Source organism: Toxotes jaculatrix, chromosome 9 (assembly GCF_017976425.1).
Source record: "Toxotes jaculatrix isolate fToxJac2 chromosome 9, fToxJac2.pri, whole genome shotgun sequence".
Lineage (NCBI taxonomy): Eukaryota > Metazoa > Chordata > Actinopteri > Toxotidae > Toxotes > Toxotes jaculatrix.
Window position 1 is genome coordinate 6731416 of NC_054402.1, and position 16054 is coordinate 6747469.

Sequence of the window (16054 nt, forward strand, 5' to 3'; positions counted from 1 at the left end):
CATTTTTGGTCAAACCACAGCAAATCAGTGAAAATACTAAAACAAGTGTCATATTTGTTTCCAAAAGTTTCTCAAAGCATTCTCGGAGGGACTATGCCCTGTCAAAGACACTGCGGGGGTTTCCCATCAGAATGTTTATTGACGAGTCCCTTCAATGAAATTATTGTGCATGAAAAGGCTTAATTTTATAAATGGAAAAATGACTTGATTCAGACGTGACCGGCAGTAATCAAGGCTCAGTCACTGTTCCTTGTTTTTATTCCAGGAAATTAATTAATGGTTTTGTTGTTCTGGGTTTATTTTGACCTTTTATTTTGGCGGTGGTTGGCGATGGTCCCTTCTGGGATTTTAACTGTGTTGATAATTTTAAAATTAAACTGGAGTCAGAGTCAGTCAACATTTAAGGACCACTGGCTGTAGAAACACACTGACGTAGCTATATGTTATATCATTCATAAGAGAAATGTCGTTCGAACCCTGGTTGGGGTTCATCACATGCTTGTATCTTATGCTGTCAGTTGTTGTCAACCAAATAAATCCAAATTTAAACAACGCACTAAAGCCTGGATGGAATTCAGAAGGATGATCAATAGTAACCACAATGAGTGAATGGGGATTTTCCATTTCATTACATTACAATCTTGGGGTTTCTTGGATTGAGTGCCCAAGTGGACTTGTTGACTGCAACTTCAATCAAGATGACAGCTCTATAATGTCATGCTTCACTTCAATTTCGAAATTTTCGAATATTGGGATTATTTACTTTAGTCAATGGTTGTGTTTGACTGATTAGGGTTAAGGAAGGGAATCTGAAATATAAGGAAGGAAATCTGGCCATTAAGATGGCCACTGAGGCAGCAGAGGTTGCTTCAAGGTGGCTGTGGATCAAGAGAGGAGAGCCATGGGTGGGGTAGTTGTACCTGGACACAAGCCAGCATTTATTAACACTGGCTGGGTCACCTGAATTAGGGTGTATGTGAGACCCAAAAAGCCCGATCACCCCAGAAAATATCACTAATGATGTGTCCAGGTGCATCACAAGATGTTGTATGTTAAAAGATTTATGCTTTGGTGACTCAGGTGTGTCATGCTGATTTATGAGGCTGGACCTCCAGATCCTCAGACACAGCTCCCGTCTGCATGAAGATGGTCTATTTATATACACTGTGTGTCTGGGGAGTAGTGAAAGCCAGTGCAGGGAATTCCATCATGCTCTGTGTGGCACACATGTCTGGAACACTCCTCCTTTGCTCTTTCACCCTGAGAAGCGGCTGAGGAGATCACATTTCCATGTGTGGCAGCAGCATAGTTCAGTGCTGTAGCATCTGTAATTTACAAGATACTTTTTTGGGTTTGCCTGTAACTCTTGTTTGAGTTTAGGGTAGTGTGGTAAATTGACAGATGCTCTCACCTTACCTAAAAGCTCTCATGTGTCAAATAAGTCTGACAAGGATGGCAGCTAAACTAATGAAACTAAATTTTTCCCTAATTTCAATTACTTTTACTGCAGGTTTTAACATCAGATTAAAAAGTCTTTTTTAAATTTTTATTTTGATGAAGTTTAGATGAAGCATATAATTATGATACCATGTAATTTTAATGACGTGTCGCCCACTCAACTTGACATTGGCCTCAAATGAATGCCTGTAAACTCCTGTGTGTAGTACTGTGAGTTTGTGTAGCCTAGTGTTTTTCTTTTATAATTTCACACACAGATGTGTGAAATTGGCAAATTTGGGGAAAATAATCAGAAAGATAAGATAAGAGAGATAAGATGAGACTTTATTGATCCCACAGCGGGGAAATTTACTTGTTGGGCGACTCACAAGAAAAACAGGAAAAAAGGATAAAGTGCAGAACAAGTGTGTATGCAATTCAATTAACAAAAAATTTGCAGAAATAGAGTATTTTGTGCAAAAATAGAGTATTTAAAAGTTGGTTTAAAATAAAAAAAAATTATTATGTTATCATTTGTGAGTAAAAAAATTAAGATTGAACAAGACAGAATAATTGTGCTCAATTTCACTAATTCTGCAAATACTGAGAAGTGGGATAAAACACGACCCAAAAATTGTATTAACATGCCAATATTAGCTCAATCTCACACTCAGTACTCTAATAACATGATAGCTTGTCTTCTCTTATCTTGGTGCTTCCCTGATTACCCACAGGAGTCTCCACAAGTCAAGTCTCCCTGGTCAGAATCAATGAGGCACCTGATGAGGAAACTGGACCAGCTTAATCTGGACATAGAGGAGGCCCTAAGTGCGAGCTCGTCCCCCTCCAACACACCCTGCACCACCCGCAAGAAACAGGTGAGAGTGTGTTCACACAACCTAGCATCAAGAATTAAATGTATGTGTTCTGTGTTAAAGCAGCATGTTGACCAGAGGTTCAACCTTCAGTGCCTAATGGTATGTGCACTGTCACGGTTGGTACTGTACACATTCCTGTGAAGCGTATGCTGCATACTTGGTCATGCTTTTTAAACTTCACTTAATCAATTTAGTTTGCTCTGTGGAGAGAAAATCCCATCAGATTACTTGGACCTGTAAGCAACAGGTGTTAAACAGAATTTTATGTCCTGGACAGTTTTTAAAAGTGTTACACATGAGGTTTAAATTCAAACAATCTCTCTCAAATCAATCAGTGGAAACTCATAAACCCTCTATGGCAGATACAGTGTGTTGATCTGATGTGAGTTTCTCACATGTCTGTGTCTTGTGAGATATGGGGATATAGTCGGTCTATGACACTAAGGGCTTTGTCAGGGCATCATATCGTGTCCCACTGAGCTGAGTCTGTTTTATGATGTAGGTCTGCAGCTCTCAGATGTGATTCTGGAGTCTACAGTGCTTCAGTGGGGTCTGAATGGTGAAGCAGGAACAGACAGCTGTTGTGCTTCTGAGGCTATGACTGGGACCATGCAACTTTGTTCCTAAAAAAGGGCTCTTCTCATGGTGGCATTTTTCGTGAAATATCCCACTAGATTTAGCATTCGGGAACAAAAGTGCTCTTTTGGATTCCATATGTATGTATCGCACAGAGGAGCTGTTGTATTGGAAGGGAGTTTGTATGATTTGGTCCATTAGGAATGGTTGACAGAGGCTTACATGCCTCCCAGGCATCTGCATAACCATCCCAAGCATTCACTATTACTTGCTTTAACTAATGACAGGCGACTGGGCAAGACAGGACATCTTTACAGGGATATTTGACAAGGTCATAATCTCTGTTCTCTCAAAAGAAGACCCACACATACAGGCTCCTTTGTGTGCCTCTGTCAAGCTGAATTGAGAGTGGAGATTTCACTTCCCCAGCCGTTGACCTCAGCCTCTTGTTTTCTTTTCCCCTGGCCACCGTTGAGACCATCCTGTCCCAGTCTGTTCGGCCAGACAGAGACAGACCCAGTCTTGATTGTTGTTGTGATGTTGTTGCAGTGGGGTGCTGTTTCAAAGTCTACTTTAAACCAAACCCCGGACAACCAAGTTCTTCAAAGACCAGACAGAGGGGAATGTCCGAGCCAAGACAGATCTTCTGCTCCGCTCAGCGCCTCAATGGGAACAAGAACAAGAACCAAGAAGACGGTAGGTTTCTCTGGCAATCACAGCTTCCTGCAGGCATCTAGCTGTTTCTACGAGTCAATAAGAAATCCTATAAATAGTGTATAGTACAGAACTTGCAAACTTTCAACATACTTTACAGTACTGTGGTCCAGTGAGCCTGTGAGCTGCTAAATTCCTTCAAGTCTAACTCCACAACTGGTTGCATATGTTTTTATTTTTTCAACTCAAATCTGGCTTTTGTGTTTTTGGGTTACTGCAATGATCTGTTTACTTCCTGCACTGCACAAAGTATTTCTCCCTGCTAAGTCAAAGTTCTTGTTTATATGTTGCTGTGGAAATTTCTCTTTGTGTCCATCCTATATAAGCACCTCACACATTTAAAATGTTCATCCCTGGATTAGTTTCATCTGAAACAAATAAATATCCATGTTACACTGTTACATACATTCACACCTGAGGCTGCTGAGCAGCTCCACTGGAGCAGTTGGGGTTAAAGGCCTTGCTCAGTGGTCTTGATGAGCGAGGGGCAAGCACTGATTTGTAAGTTCTTAAGAGTTTATTTTGGTTTAGTTTTTTTAAAATTGATTTATTTATTTTTAACTGAGGGTTAAAAAAAACAGAATGACTACATAGGTGAAAGACTGATTTATTGTCTAAGAAATTTTAATAAGCTCTTATCAGTTTCCTTCATGAATACAGTCACACTCTGTGAAACCTACATTTCACAATCACATATTTAGCCCCCATGTCACAATCACTGTTTTGACCAAAGGAAAACAAAATAAATCACAAATAACACTGCAGAGGTAGATTTTTTTAAAGTTTTTTAAGACAAGTTCATGAAAATTCAGTTCTCTTCTGTACAGCTGCTCTTCCCTCCACATCTGTAAATATTTGAGGTTTGCGTTGGGAATAAGGTCAGCTTAGGCATTCTTAAACAAGCAGCTCACACTTCTGCTGGACCAAGTATATAAATGTCACTATTCAACAGCCCTAAAAGAAACAGACAACTGAGAGATTTGCAGAATGCAGGGCGGGTTTAAATTCAAAGCCTTTCAGCTCATGCTTTGTGCTCTCTTCGTGGCTCTGCTGCAACGTGACGGCAAACAACCTGCTTATAAGAGAAAACTGCAAGCTTCCAATCAAATACTCATAATATAATTTCCAAAAGGATTTCATGATATCGTTTGGCATCTTGTTACTTTGTGATATTAGTTCCATGATATATTACATTTTTGATTTGTGTCACTACCACAAGAAACCACAGCACAGAGTATATTTTGTGGATTGCAGGATATTGGAATCACACTGGAAAGATTGGGGTGATGCAGAGTTGAGTGTAATGAGATTGGAGATTCAGAGGAAGATTATTTTGTCTGTAGGCACTGGGTACTTCAGATGAAATGAAGTTTGGTTTTCAGAGTAGATGCCACCTGCCTGTTTTGTGGAAGCCATAACTACCTCTTGAAAATGACAGCAGCATAGGTTAAAACTTGGCTTGAGGACAGCTGGGAATGTTTACACAATGTTAAAGAGAAGAGTATTTTGGCTTCTGTGTAACCTTGAATATAATGAGATCACATTTTACTCATTGGTGACATATTTTAGGTTGATGATTATATCCAATTATTTTTCAAATGATAAAGTAATGAATTTCATGCACTATACCACACTGCTAATGTCGATTTTCTTGTATGTGTTGAAATAAATTTTGGATTTTGTGCAACTGGCAGTTAACAGGGAAATGGTGATGTCTGAAAACTGCATTTTCTGCATGGAAAACTGGTATCTTGGAAGGCTAGGACCATAGAATCTTAAGTTTAAAGGAATAAACCGACAGTAAGTTGGGTAACAGAAATCTCTGCTTTCTGGCAGACAGTTATGTGAGAAGATTTACACGACTGTCATATCTGTCTGGTAGATATGAAGCTACAGCCAGCAGGAAGTCACCTTAGGTTGGTGCTGCCCAGTGTTAACAAAATTCCCCGCACCATAACCTTTATCTTTCCACTAGCATGCAAACTGTTCCTTCAAGTTTGTCCACTGGGTTAAATGTGACCTTGCAGAGTTTCCGAAAGCACATGAAACAACATGTCAGCAGCGTTGGACTTGTAGTGAGGTTCTTCCTCTTCTGTACCCTGTCACTCTTGCATAAGAGCTCTGTAGTCTGTATGAAACTTCTGACAACATGGAGCGAGAATGCGATACAGATTGAATCACAGTCTCAGAGTCTAAGAATAAACCGTCCAAATGTGTGAGCCAGTACACCCTGCTTGAATAGGCAGTTACAGCGTGACTGAGAGATGTTTTATGGAAGTATCTGGTAGAAGTTTTTGGCACCTGCCCGACAACCTTTGACTCCCTCCTGCCTCTGCACGATCTCTCTAAAAACTGGAATGCACCTCATATCTCCCTCAATCTGCTGCACATCAAGCAGGCAGAACTAATCTTAAATGGAATGGGATTTTGTCTTGTTTTTGTTTATTGCTTATATTATTACTTACATGGTGACTTAAAAAAGATGGTATGCACCTTTTCCCAACAGAATGCATTACAGGACTTGTCCTAATATGTGGGGATTTGGTGGCTTTCTTTTTTTTTCAAATTATTGTAAATTAAATTTCTTTGAGTTTTTAACAGTTAGTGAGTCAAAACTAGCAATGAGAAACTGTAATATTGTTTCATTTGTATGCACCTTGCACTTTCACAAAGTCTTGTTAAGGCCAGCTGTTCACTGTGGTCTATTATTGGTGGATAGAGACGCATTTGGGTTAAGGACTGCTACTTTTAATTGGTGTTGACAGAGACGGGCACAACAGAGGACACCCAGCTCTGTCATTCCGACTGACCGGTCCTGTAACTGCTCTGTTGACTCTTAGGCAGGGTGTCATTTGTGCTGGGACAGCAGCCATCATTCACAAACACAGACCTGTCACTCCATATAAACATCCCTGTTGGTGTAAGCAAGGGACGTTTTCCCTCTGACAACAGCCCTGAAAGGGACCAAGTGCTGCTCCTAAGTGGAGGATGTCACTTTTCATGACCTGCAACCTTTGACATGTGTCCACCATCTGACTGTGATTGGACTGAGCTAGGGCCGTGTGTGTTTGAAGTGGGTCAGGGCTTGAGGTGTACCAGGATGAAATACTTTCTCTTGGCCAGTGAAAAAGAAAGAGCGAGAGTGATGTGTTTGAGTCTTTGAAGTCTTGTCAAATTGGCACATCTCTTCTGGGGTCCAGCATCTGGTTTTTGGAGCGCTAATTTTCCCAAGTTTATTTCTGAAACTGGGTCTAAAGCTGGTCTTTGGAGACTAACTAATCAGGTCCATTGCATTTACAGAAGACAACCCTATCTCTGTCTCTTCAAAGATATGTAGTATATGAATTTTAAAGGACAGAGAATATGACCCACAATGTTTCTGTCCACTAAACCCAGCCTTTGAACTCAGTTACAGGAGTGTTTGAATATGTGATGAAATTCTGCCAGACTGTGCCAAATCTCACAGTCAATAATGAGGGATACATCAATGGTAGCACCTCATACTTTTGAGAGGCCCCACTGACTTCTTCTATGTTTAAACAGAGTTAAAATAGATATATAAGGGTATGAGTCATACTTTTATGACCTGCCTCCATATTTTCCTCTGTTGAGAGCTGGGTTTTTTGTGCTCAGAGATAAGTGAGTGGTTCAGCCTGCTAACCTCGGATCCACATGGACACCCCTGGTGGTTCAGGGCTGATACCTGCCAGAAATTTCTTGGCTGCAACTCTTTCTCTGCTTTAAATATTCTTCTTCATCTCAATAAATCAAAAATGAGCTGGCAGGTGCCCGCTGTCCTCCGACCTCGTTTGCCATGTGGCCTGAAAATGTCGAAGAGCACGTAAGAAAGACAGATAGCATACAAACAAAGCCACCTGTCCTGCTTAATCCAGCCAATCAGGTCTTTTTTGTTGTCACAGTGAAGCGGCAGCCATATAGGTCGCTCATCCAGCCAAGTGCTTCTTTACACTGCAAGCGTTTCTGCTGCCATGACAACACTGTGAGTCTGGGGCCTTCATGAAGCATGCGTTACACAACTAACGTATTGTGTTGAGTTCAGCTTAAAAAGAAAATCTTTGCCGATATGTTGATAGAAGTTTGAATCAATATCACGTAGGCTGATTGCCAGTCGCCTGTCAGGACAGAGGGTCAACAGAATTGCAAACGGGCAGGCTGGGAGTTTATACTGCGTTTTGTCTCTGCCAGGGGGAAAATGTGGAAACAGGGCAAGCAAACAAGAGCGTAAATCAGACCATTGGGGCACACAGGGGAAATGGAGGAGAGAGCTGGGCAAGAGAGGGGAAGCGATCCTGACTGGTCCAGATAAGGAAGACACTTTCAGTATGAATTTTATGTTATTCTGTTTTATTTTGCTATAGCGGGTGATATGAATCACCTCTTTCCATTTCCTCATAGCACAAAAAGACATTACTTTTACAATTCTAAAACACTGTTCCAGGTTCATGAGATATTATTACTGCAGTGGCAACAAATAATTGGGAATAGCAGGCTAACGAGCAGAACATCAGCCTCCGAGTTAACAAGTGCTAAACATGCTACCTGCTGTGGAGACTCTTTATTGACATTGTCAGTACAACAGTGATTTTACTTTTGGAAAATGCAAGGTGACATCCTCTGTTCCTGAGTTCAGGGAACTGGTTGTGCTTCTCTTAATGGTTTTCACAGCCAAATAATGTGAAATGCTTTAAAGCCTGAGTCTCAATTTTATTGTCGCTGCTCACGTTCCTCTCCTCCATGGTTTCAGCTATCCTCCTCTCAAAAGTAAATCAAGGTTTATAGTCACTTACTGTGCTACAGTCACTGATATTTTGTTATTTCTTTTGTAGATGCTGAAGATGAGCAATGCAGCAGGTGCAGGTAAGACATTAATATTATATATTATTGGGGGTTTTTTGTGCATTTTCCCCAGTTTTTTGAGGCAGTGCGTTCATATTGCTCTCTCAGGAGTCACACTATCACTTGAGGGGGCCAGCTTTGATCTCTGGCCCTAACCCTTCGTCTTTGTGTAGATTTCACCCTCCACAAACAAGCAATCCAGACAGAGAAGAGAATCTAAAATTTGTGTAGCTTTCTGGTTGTCTTGAGCCTGATGACCTGTCTACGGTACTTATCTTCCTCTCTGCTCAGTGCATGCTGTGGTAACACCCACTGACCCTAAAACAATTCAGCAGGTAAAGAAATTTTAAAAAGTAAATGTGGCAACATTAGTGGCTGAATGGATTTTAGTAAATGTAGTAAAAATGTTTCTGTTTGGCAGAGACTTTTAAACCTCAGCACTTGCTTGCATATTTATGGTGTATTATAGTGAATGTAATGGTAATTACATTTACATGCACTGGAATTGAAAAAGCATCCAGTCAATAGAGACTTTGCACTGATTTCAGTGCAGATGTCCCATGTCTGTTCATTTTAACTAAGACACTAAACAAAGATTTAGCTGGAAGAGCACCAGATCTCCCTGCACATTACATAATTTATGTTCACTGGGCAGTGAAATGACATTTAGAACCACTTTGCGTTTTTGACAGAACTTTATATCTGGACCAGTTTTACAGCTTGATCTTCTAGGGAGTCTGTTCAGTCTCAATCTACAGTCATTGCTGTACTGTAATTGAAGGAGTGCTGCTTTGCTGTCTGGCACATTGTGAAAATCTCTCTGCAAGTTGATCCTGCACTGTGTTTTGCATAGGAGCATTACCCAGGCCTCAGACAATGTTAATAAGACTGACAGCCACAGGTGTCTGCGAGCTCCCTCCCAGCCGGTGTCTCGAGAATGTCCAAGCACACGGTCTCTTATTTTAAAGGCCTTTCCATATATTGGTCACTTGGTGGTATGCAGTTAAAATTAGGCAGCGTGCCAGATCATTGTTTCTGTTTTGCTGAGAGGAAATATTTGGCCTGGTGCGATGTGGCCCTTGAGGGGCAGCTGTGGGATTTGGGTAGATGCCATTTTAGGCTCAGGTTGCACTCTCACATGACCTCTGTTGTGTATGATGGTACTGCACAAGTGGACATTATGGTCTGGAAAAATTCCATGTCACTTTTATGCCGCAGTTAACTAATGTGTGGTCTGCTGGTGTGTACGAGATCTGCGCTGTGACCGATTACTGGTCATTCCTAACTGTAATTCTTGGAAACCTGAGTGTCAGACCACCGTGAATAACATCAACAAGTTAGTCAACAGGGCTATGAGGTTTTCTTCAAGTGAATTTATCATTATATGTTTCCATCACATGATTTACATAGCAAGCTGTGTATTCGGCCACATGCTTTCTCTTTTGGGTGGTTATCTTGGCTTTAATGAACCAGACCAGATGCAGTGTCCCTGACAACTTTATTTAGCCACCAAGGAAACAAAATCAACATATGGTATCAATTGGAATCCAGTGATAAAATAACTTGTAGAAAGATGTTGTGAAAAGGACAAAGCTGGCGGAGAGTCAGATACATTAGGTACAGCTGGGCTGAGGAGACCTCTTTTATGACACGGATACGAGACGGCCAGATGGTTCTCAGTATCGACCATAACAACATAACACTGTCCACCTCATTAAAATGACATTGTCCAGGAGAGGAAAGCACATTCTTTGGGTCCAGATCCAAAATAGCAAAGCAACAGTGAGAAAAACATTGGCATTATGTTATGTGCTATAAATGTGCCATATCTTTTTTATTATTATTATTTTGCCCTCATATGCACATGGTTTGTTTGCAAGTACACACACCATTTTCATCAACAGCTGCCTGTAAACGAAACATTGTGGTTAACAATAGAAAGCTATTATAGACCATGTGTGCGGAGTAAATCCACTTAAAATCTTCATAAAACGATAAACATGAATTTTACAATCTTACAGTTTACCTTTTAAGGGAAGTGACTTGTTTACAATTTTGCATGTGAAAACGTGTCTGTATCAGCGCAGCCTGTAGGAGCCGCTAGTGGGTCCCATCCCTTTATATTTCACCCATCACTGCAGTGGCTTTAACAGCCTTGAATTCTGTTGAACAATAGCTTACTTGTTTGTCTTCTAGTCAATGCTGATAATAAGCACTGCACCACTTAGAAATGAGATAGTGAGCAGAGATTTCAAAAATAGTTTAGGGGATTTCAAAACTCTTCTTACTTGTTTTTATTTATTTAAGCTGTGGAAAAAACACAAGACCTTTTGGCCCCCTTGACTTCTTGTTTTGTTTTTCCTTGGGCAGAAAAGAAAACCCAAAGCTCCATGCTAAAACTGCATATGGGTATACTAAGAGAGGATTTGGTCTATGGAGGGGAAAAAAACTTAATCCTCCTGCTCAAATGTTTATTTTTTGAATGCATTACTCAACATTTACAGAGCATTTTTCAAATCTTGAGTAGATGATGGGCCAGAAGTGCCTTATTCCCTCTCACACAGTGTAATTTGTATGGAAATCTATTCCCTGCAGTCTCTTTAATTGCAGTGTAAAAATTAATGGCTTCCTCTAGTGAGAAGAAGCAGCCATGTTCATCCTCAAAACCCTGCTGCCTTAACTGCCTAACTTAACTTAATCATAGAATCAATGAATCTGCAGTGACACTGCAGGGCTGAAAGCTACACATCCAGCCAGGTTCATGTCAGAGATACAGGTACAGGAAGATGCAAATGCATTTATCTGTCTGGCATAGACTAAACCAGTGATGGAGTTCAAGGAGAAGCAGTTATGCAGAACAGTGATTTTTAACTTTCAGAAATAAATGGTCATGTGCTTTGTTATGATAAACATCACCTTCCCAAATGCCAGTCTGAAGGAAAATGACACAAGTGTGGCTTAAACAGCTCTCTCTGGCCCAGAACTGTCAGGCCAAGGCTTCCCACTCAGCCCCTGTGGTTTCAAACAGACTGTGTGCAGTTACAAAGATCCTGTCTCTGAATAAATATGCTAATCTGCTTTCAATGTGGAAATCTCCTGTCACTGATTAGAAGAAAAACAAAGATGAAACTCTGTAAATCCCTAAGCGGCTTCTTTCTATTTGTAAGGAAAGTATTGTAAAGCCCTCTGTCCCTCACACTTTGGCATGATTGACTCTCAGAGAAGTGCTGCAGAAAATGAGGAAAAGGGATGTTAAGAGCATTTTGTCGATTTTTATTTTTCCTTTCACAGTCAGTGTTAAATGTCACCTGGTGATCGATTCCCAAATGTAGCTTTGCTGCTTTTATTGATTCTGATTTCAGGGCTGTTTCACCAAGCTGCAGACTGTTTTGGCAGTGAAGTAAGTGTCTCTGGCATGTGCCATGGACTGTGAATGTGAGATGAACTAAATGGCAAATGTGTGTGGTGTAAAACAAAGAGAATGTGTAAATCCAGGACCGCTTGGCATCAAATGCTTCTAATGAAAACAAAAATGGTATTGGTGAGATTTATATTTTTTGTTTTGGCAACATTTCTGGTGATGAACTGTTACAGCCGAGGTGTTTGGGCACTGCATGTACTGTGCACATCAGAGGTCACTTGAATCGCGTCAACAGTGCTGTGACATACTTTTCCTTGAATCGCCTGTTGATGAAGTTAGAGCATTCGTAGGAGTTGTTTTTAATGTGTTCATCCATGCTGGGTATGCCTGTTTGGTTTTTCTGCTGTTAGTTCTTCCAGTAACACAAGAAATGTCACATATCCTACTTGGATCTGCTTGACATACGTTGTTTTACTCTGAATGTAAAAACTGTATTTATTTATGTGAAACATCATAACAGATTTTTTTAGTGATAGTTTTTGCTTTTTACATGATGAAAATGAAATACTAACACGGACAATGTTGAGCTCCCTGGAATTTCACTTACCATGAAGACAGTGTAACACAGGTCTTGATGATTGATGCTTTTACCCGTGACTCCCACAGTATGAGACTCTCCAATATGAGCATCCATCTCACTGTGAAATGACTCCTCTGTAGGGCCCCTGCAAGTATACACTGCTATATAAACCAGTCCAGCTATAGATGAAGCACCAGTGGGCATTATATAATGTTGATGACTACTAGTGAATTACAGCAGGGTTGTCTTTTCTGTTTTTGACTCCTGCATGTTCCTCAGCTGTTCTCAGAGCACAGGCCTCCATGCAGTCTCACCCCGGGTCAGTGCCTGGTGGTGAGGGCTGACTGTGACCCCAGACAGCTGCAGTCTGTCTTTCTTTCCCTGCACTGTGTCTCTCTGGAGGCCTGTTAGGAACCATAACACACACATGACAAGAGCTTCTCAGCAACATATGAAGAATTATGAAACAGTCTGCAATAGTCACCTATGTTGTTGAAATCAGAACGTGTCTCAACATGAGAAGGGGGTTTGTGAGGTGAACATTGAAATCAGATGTAGCTTTAGATGTTTTGAGCTCTAAGCAGGATCATTAACTCTGTTGTTATTCACTGGTTTCTATTGGGTTCTGACCTCACTGCTGTTACTGCTGTTTTTATTAGGAAATCTTTTTTTGTTGTGACAGCAAAGATCCAAACTTAGCTAAGTGTCACATAGTTCCCAAGGGGAGGCCATGGGGCTTTTCAAGGAATAGATCATTTTAGAGGAATTGACCTGTTTTTCCTCTTAGTCCAGAATTACGCAAACTTGTGGATGCCTTTTTATTGTATGTCTGTGCTGTGTGAAAATACATTAAATGGTGAGTGTAGCTTAATATCTGGAAGTCCGCTAGTCCAGGAGTACATCTAAAATCCATACAAGTGCACATATGATCAAAATTGTGTCAACATCCAAATGTGATTGTTGAACATCTCCAGAACCATGGGAGCTGAAATGTTGCTTTATCTGCCTCCACTCATCTGAAAAGGCTTTCCACAAGACTTTGGACCCTGGCTGCAGGGATTTGCAGTTACAAGAACATGAGTGAACTCGGGCACTGATGTAGGGCGATAAGGCCGGACTCACACTCAGCGTTCCAGTCCATCCCAAGGTTGCTGGATGGGGTTGAATTCTGGGCTCCGTGCAGTCCAGTCAAGTTCTTCCATACCAAACCGGGAAACCCATTTCATTATGAAACTTGATTTTTGTTAATAGGGGCATTGTCTCTTTAAATCATTAAATGTCTTTCCCAAAGTGTCACCACAGAAATAGAAACACATTCTTATCCAAAATACCTTTGACTGTTGTACCATTAAGATTTCTCTTTATTAGAAGTCCACAAACTTTAATATAACTATATAATTTCAAGTTTTCATTTTACATATTTCCATACATATTAAGTGTGGAGACCCTCATTTGCTGTGTGAGATGATTTCAGGGGACATCACAGCCCAGAACTTTTTTAAATTTGGCTGTAAAGGAGAATCGTCATTGAATCTGTCTTACCTCTTTATTGCCCCAAAGAATATGTGTGGTACGTTAGATGTGGCTTTGGTACTGAAAAGAAAAGGCAACGTAGCACTTTTTTTTCACCACGGTGTTTGAGTATCGCAGAGCATTTTTATTTGCTCTTTGACTATTTAAAGACAGACCTGGACATTGTGAAACATCTTGATTTAAATCCTGCCTATAGCTGCAGGAAAATCCATTTTCATGAGATTGTACCGTTATTTTCGCTCCCCATCCACTCGTTGCCTAACAGGTGCCAGATCCGTGACATCATGCGCTAAATTTATAACCAAGTCGTCATTTGTAGATCCAGCTCAGACTATAAAGGGTGCTGCTGGCATGACGAGCGCATGAAAAATTCCACACATGGAAAGATGGAAAATGACTTGTGGTTTCCTGAGTGCAGAGGCCAACTTGGCCGTTTGACAGGGAAAGAGAGGGAAATAAAGAAGCCTGGTAGTATTTCTAGACTTTTCTTTGTATATATAGTAATTTGTCAAGGTTGTGAAAACATTAGAGAAACTATTTGGTTAACCCACTCTAAAATTCTTTAACGTTTTTATTGCAATTTCAACATTTTCATTACAATTATAGTAGCTATCACACATAAAATAACACATAATATCATTTAATAGTGCCTTCAAGGTCCTTAAACTAAATGAGCTCATCACATTGAACAAATCCCATCATGTTTGAGCATAATTTATCGCCAAGTATAAATCCTCTGGTTTGATCCTGTCATGTCCTGTGCGGTGTGTGTTCATAGAGCAGAACAGAAAACAGAAAATGTATTGTCTGCCAGTTTTATGTTCTTTGGTGAGAGGAAACAGATTTATTGTTCTGATTCCCAATTATTTCCATTCTGCCAATTAGAAAAGAAGAGGTCAATAAATCCACTGGGGAACAACTTCCTCAAAACAACCAAGGTGAGAGTGTTTTCTGTGTGTGCCAGCGTGTCTTTAGGAATTTAGGCCTGGGTTTTGTAAATTAAGTGGAAGGAGACATGGGCAGCCGTGTCAGGATGCAGACCAGTCTCAGGAGGACAAGCACACTGTGTGTGTGTGTGTGTGTGTAAGTGTGTGTGTGTGTGTGTGTGTGTGTGTGTGTGTGTGTGTGTGTGTGTGTGTGTGTGTGTGTGTGTGTGTGTGTGAGAAGCAACACAAAAGCTAACAGGTTGGTCCAGCACTCAGCTGCCAAGTGAGAAGAGAGGCAGAAACAAGATTTAGGAAGTAATGAGACAGGAAGGGCCACTCTACTTCAGGGTCCCACACCAGGATGTTAGCGACTAAACAGTCAACAGGCCCGAGCCTGTTATCTCCGTGTGTGTGTGTACCTTTTCTGTGTATGCTCACCACTCTGCTGGAAATGAAACCAAACAATTACTCCTTTCTCTTCAAAAGCTTTATCAAATCTGGTGTTCTACTTCATAGTTTCTCACTGTTCTTGTATTCAAACACACACACAGTTTCCAAGCCAAGAACATTTCCGCAGAGTCGGTTTAGATACAATAACCACACTGGCTCCGTCACTGGCCTCCCAAATTTCCCACATAAACCACAGAGATTCCAGATGTTGCAGGGAGGCAAAAAGTCTGCGCCTCCGCTGAGCCTGCAGCCTTCGCCTCCACATCCTCAGGTTGGCCGAGCGCGTGGCACAGCTCACACCAAACACCGTGTCTTTCTGCACTGAAGCAAGGCCGTGGGTAACCATGCTACTTGAGATTTACATAGCTGTGCACTTCCACCTGTACCCAGATAACAAAAAACACAGCACACTGTTAAAAGAGGCTCTGTCCCTGGGCAGTGTAGCACTGCGGCTTTCTTGTGGTTTCAGACCTGATTAAACAATTTGGCTCAGTAATCAAAGAGCAATAGCAGGCAGAGGCAGAGCAGACTTCCTGCATCCTCTCCGCTCTCTGGCTCACCGGTTTTAAAAGTTAAGGGCCCAGCAGGACTTGTTTGTGTCTCAGTTTGAAAACAATACCTGCACTGTACTTCCAACTTATCATGGCTGATGAGCTGAGCAGAATTGTTGGCAATGGGCAAGGTAATTACAGTGAGTCCACACATGCATCGTTAATAAAACAGATAATTAATTTGCTGATAT

The 16054-nt window shown here is 41.0% G+C and overlaps 1 protein-coding gene across 2 annotated transcripts in view; it reads left to right on the plus strand.

Moving 5' to 3' along the window:
• stard13b (StAR-related lipid transfer (START) domain containing 13b) overlaps positions 1 to 16054 on the plus strand; it is a 59558-nt gene that overhangs the window by 6272 nt on the left and 37232 nt on the right. For both annotated transcript variants that reach the window (XM_041046647.1, XM_041046648.1), the window contains exons 3-5: positions 2172 to 2315; positions 3441 to 3587; positions 8453 to 8483. In XM_041046647.1, coding sequence (XP_040902581.1) covers positions 2172 to 2315; positions 3441 to 3587; positions 8453 to 8483 — 322 coding nt within the window. The remainder of the gene's footprint in view (positions 1 to 2171; positions 2316 to 3440; positions 3588 to 8452; positions 8484 to 16054) is intronic.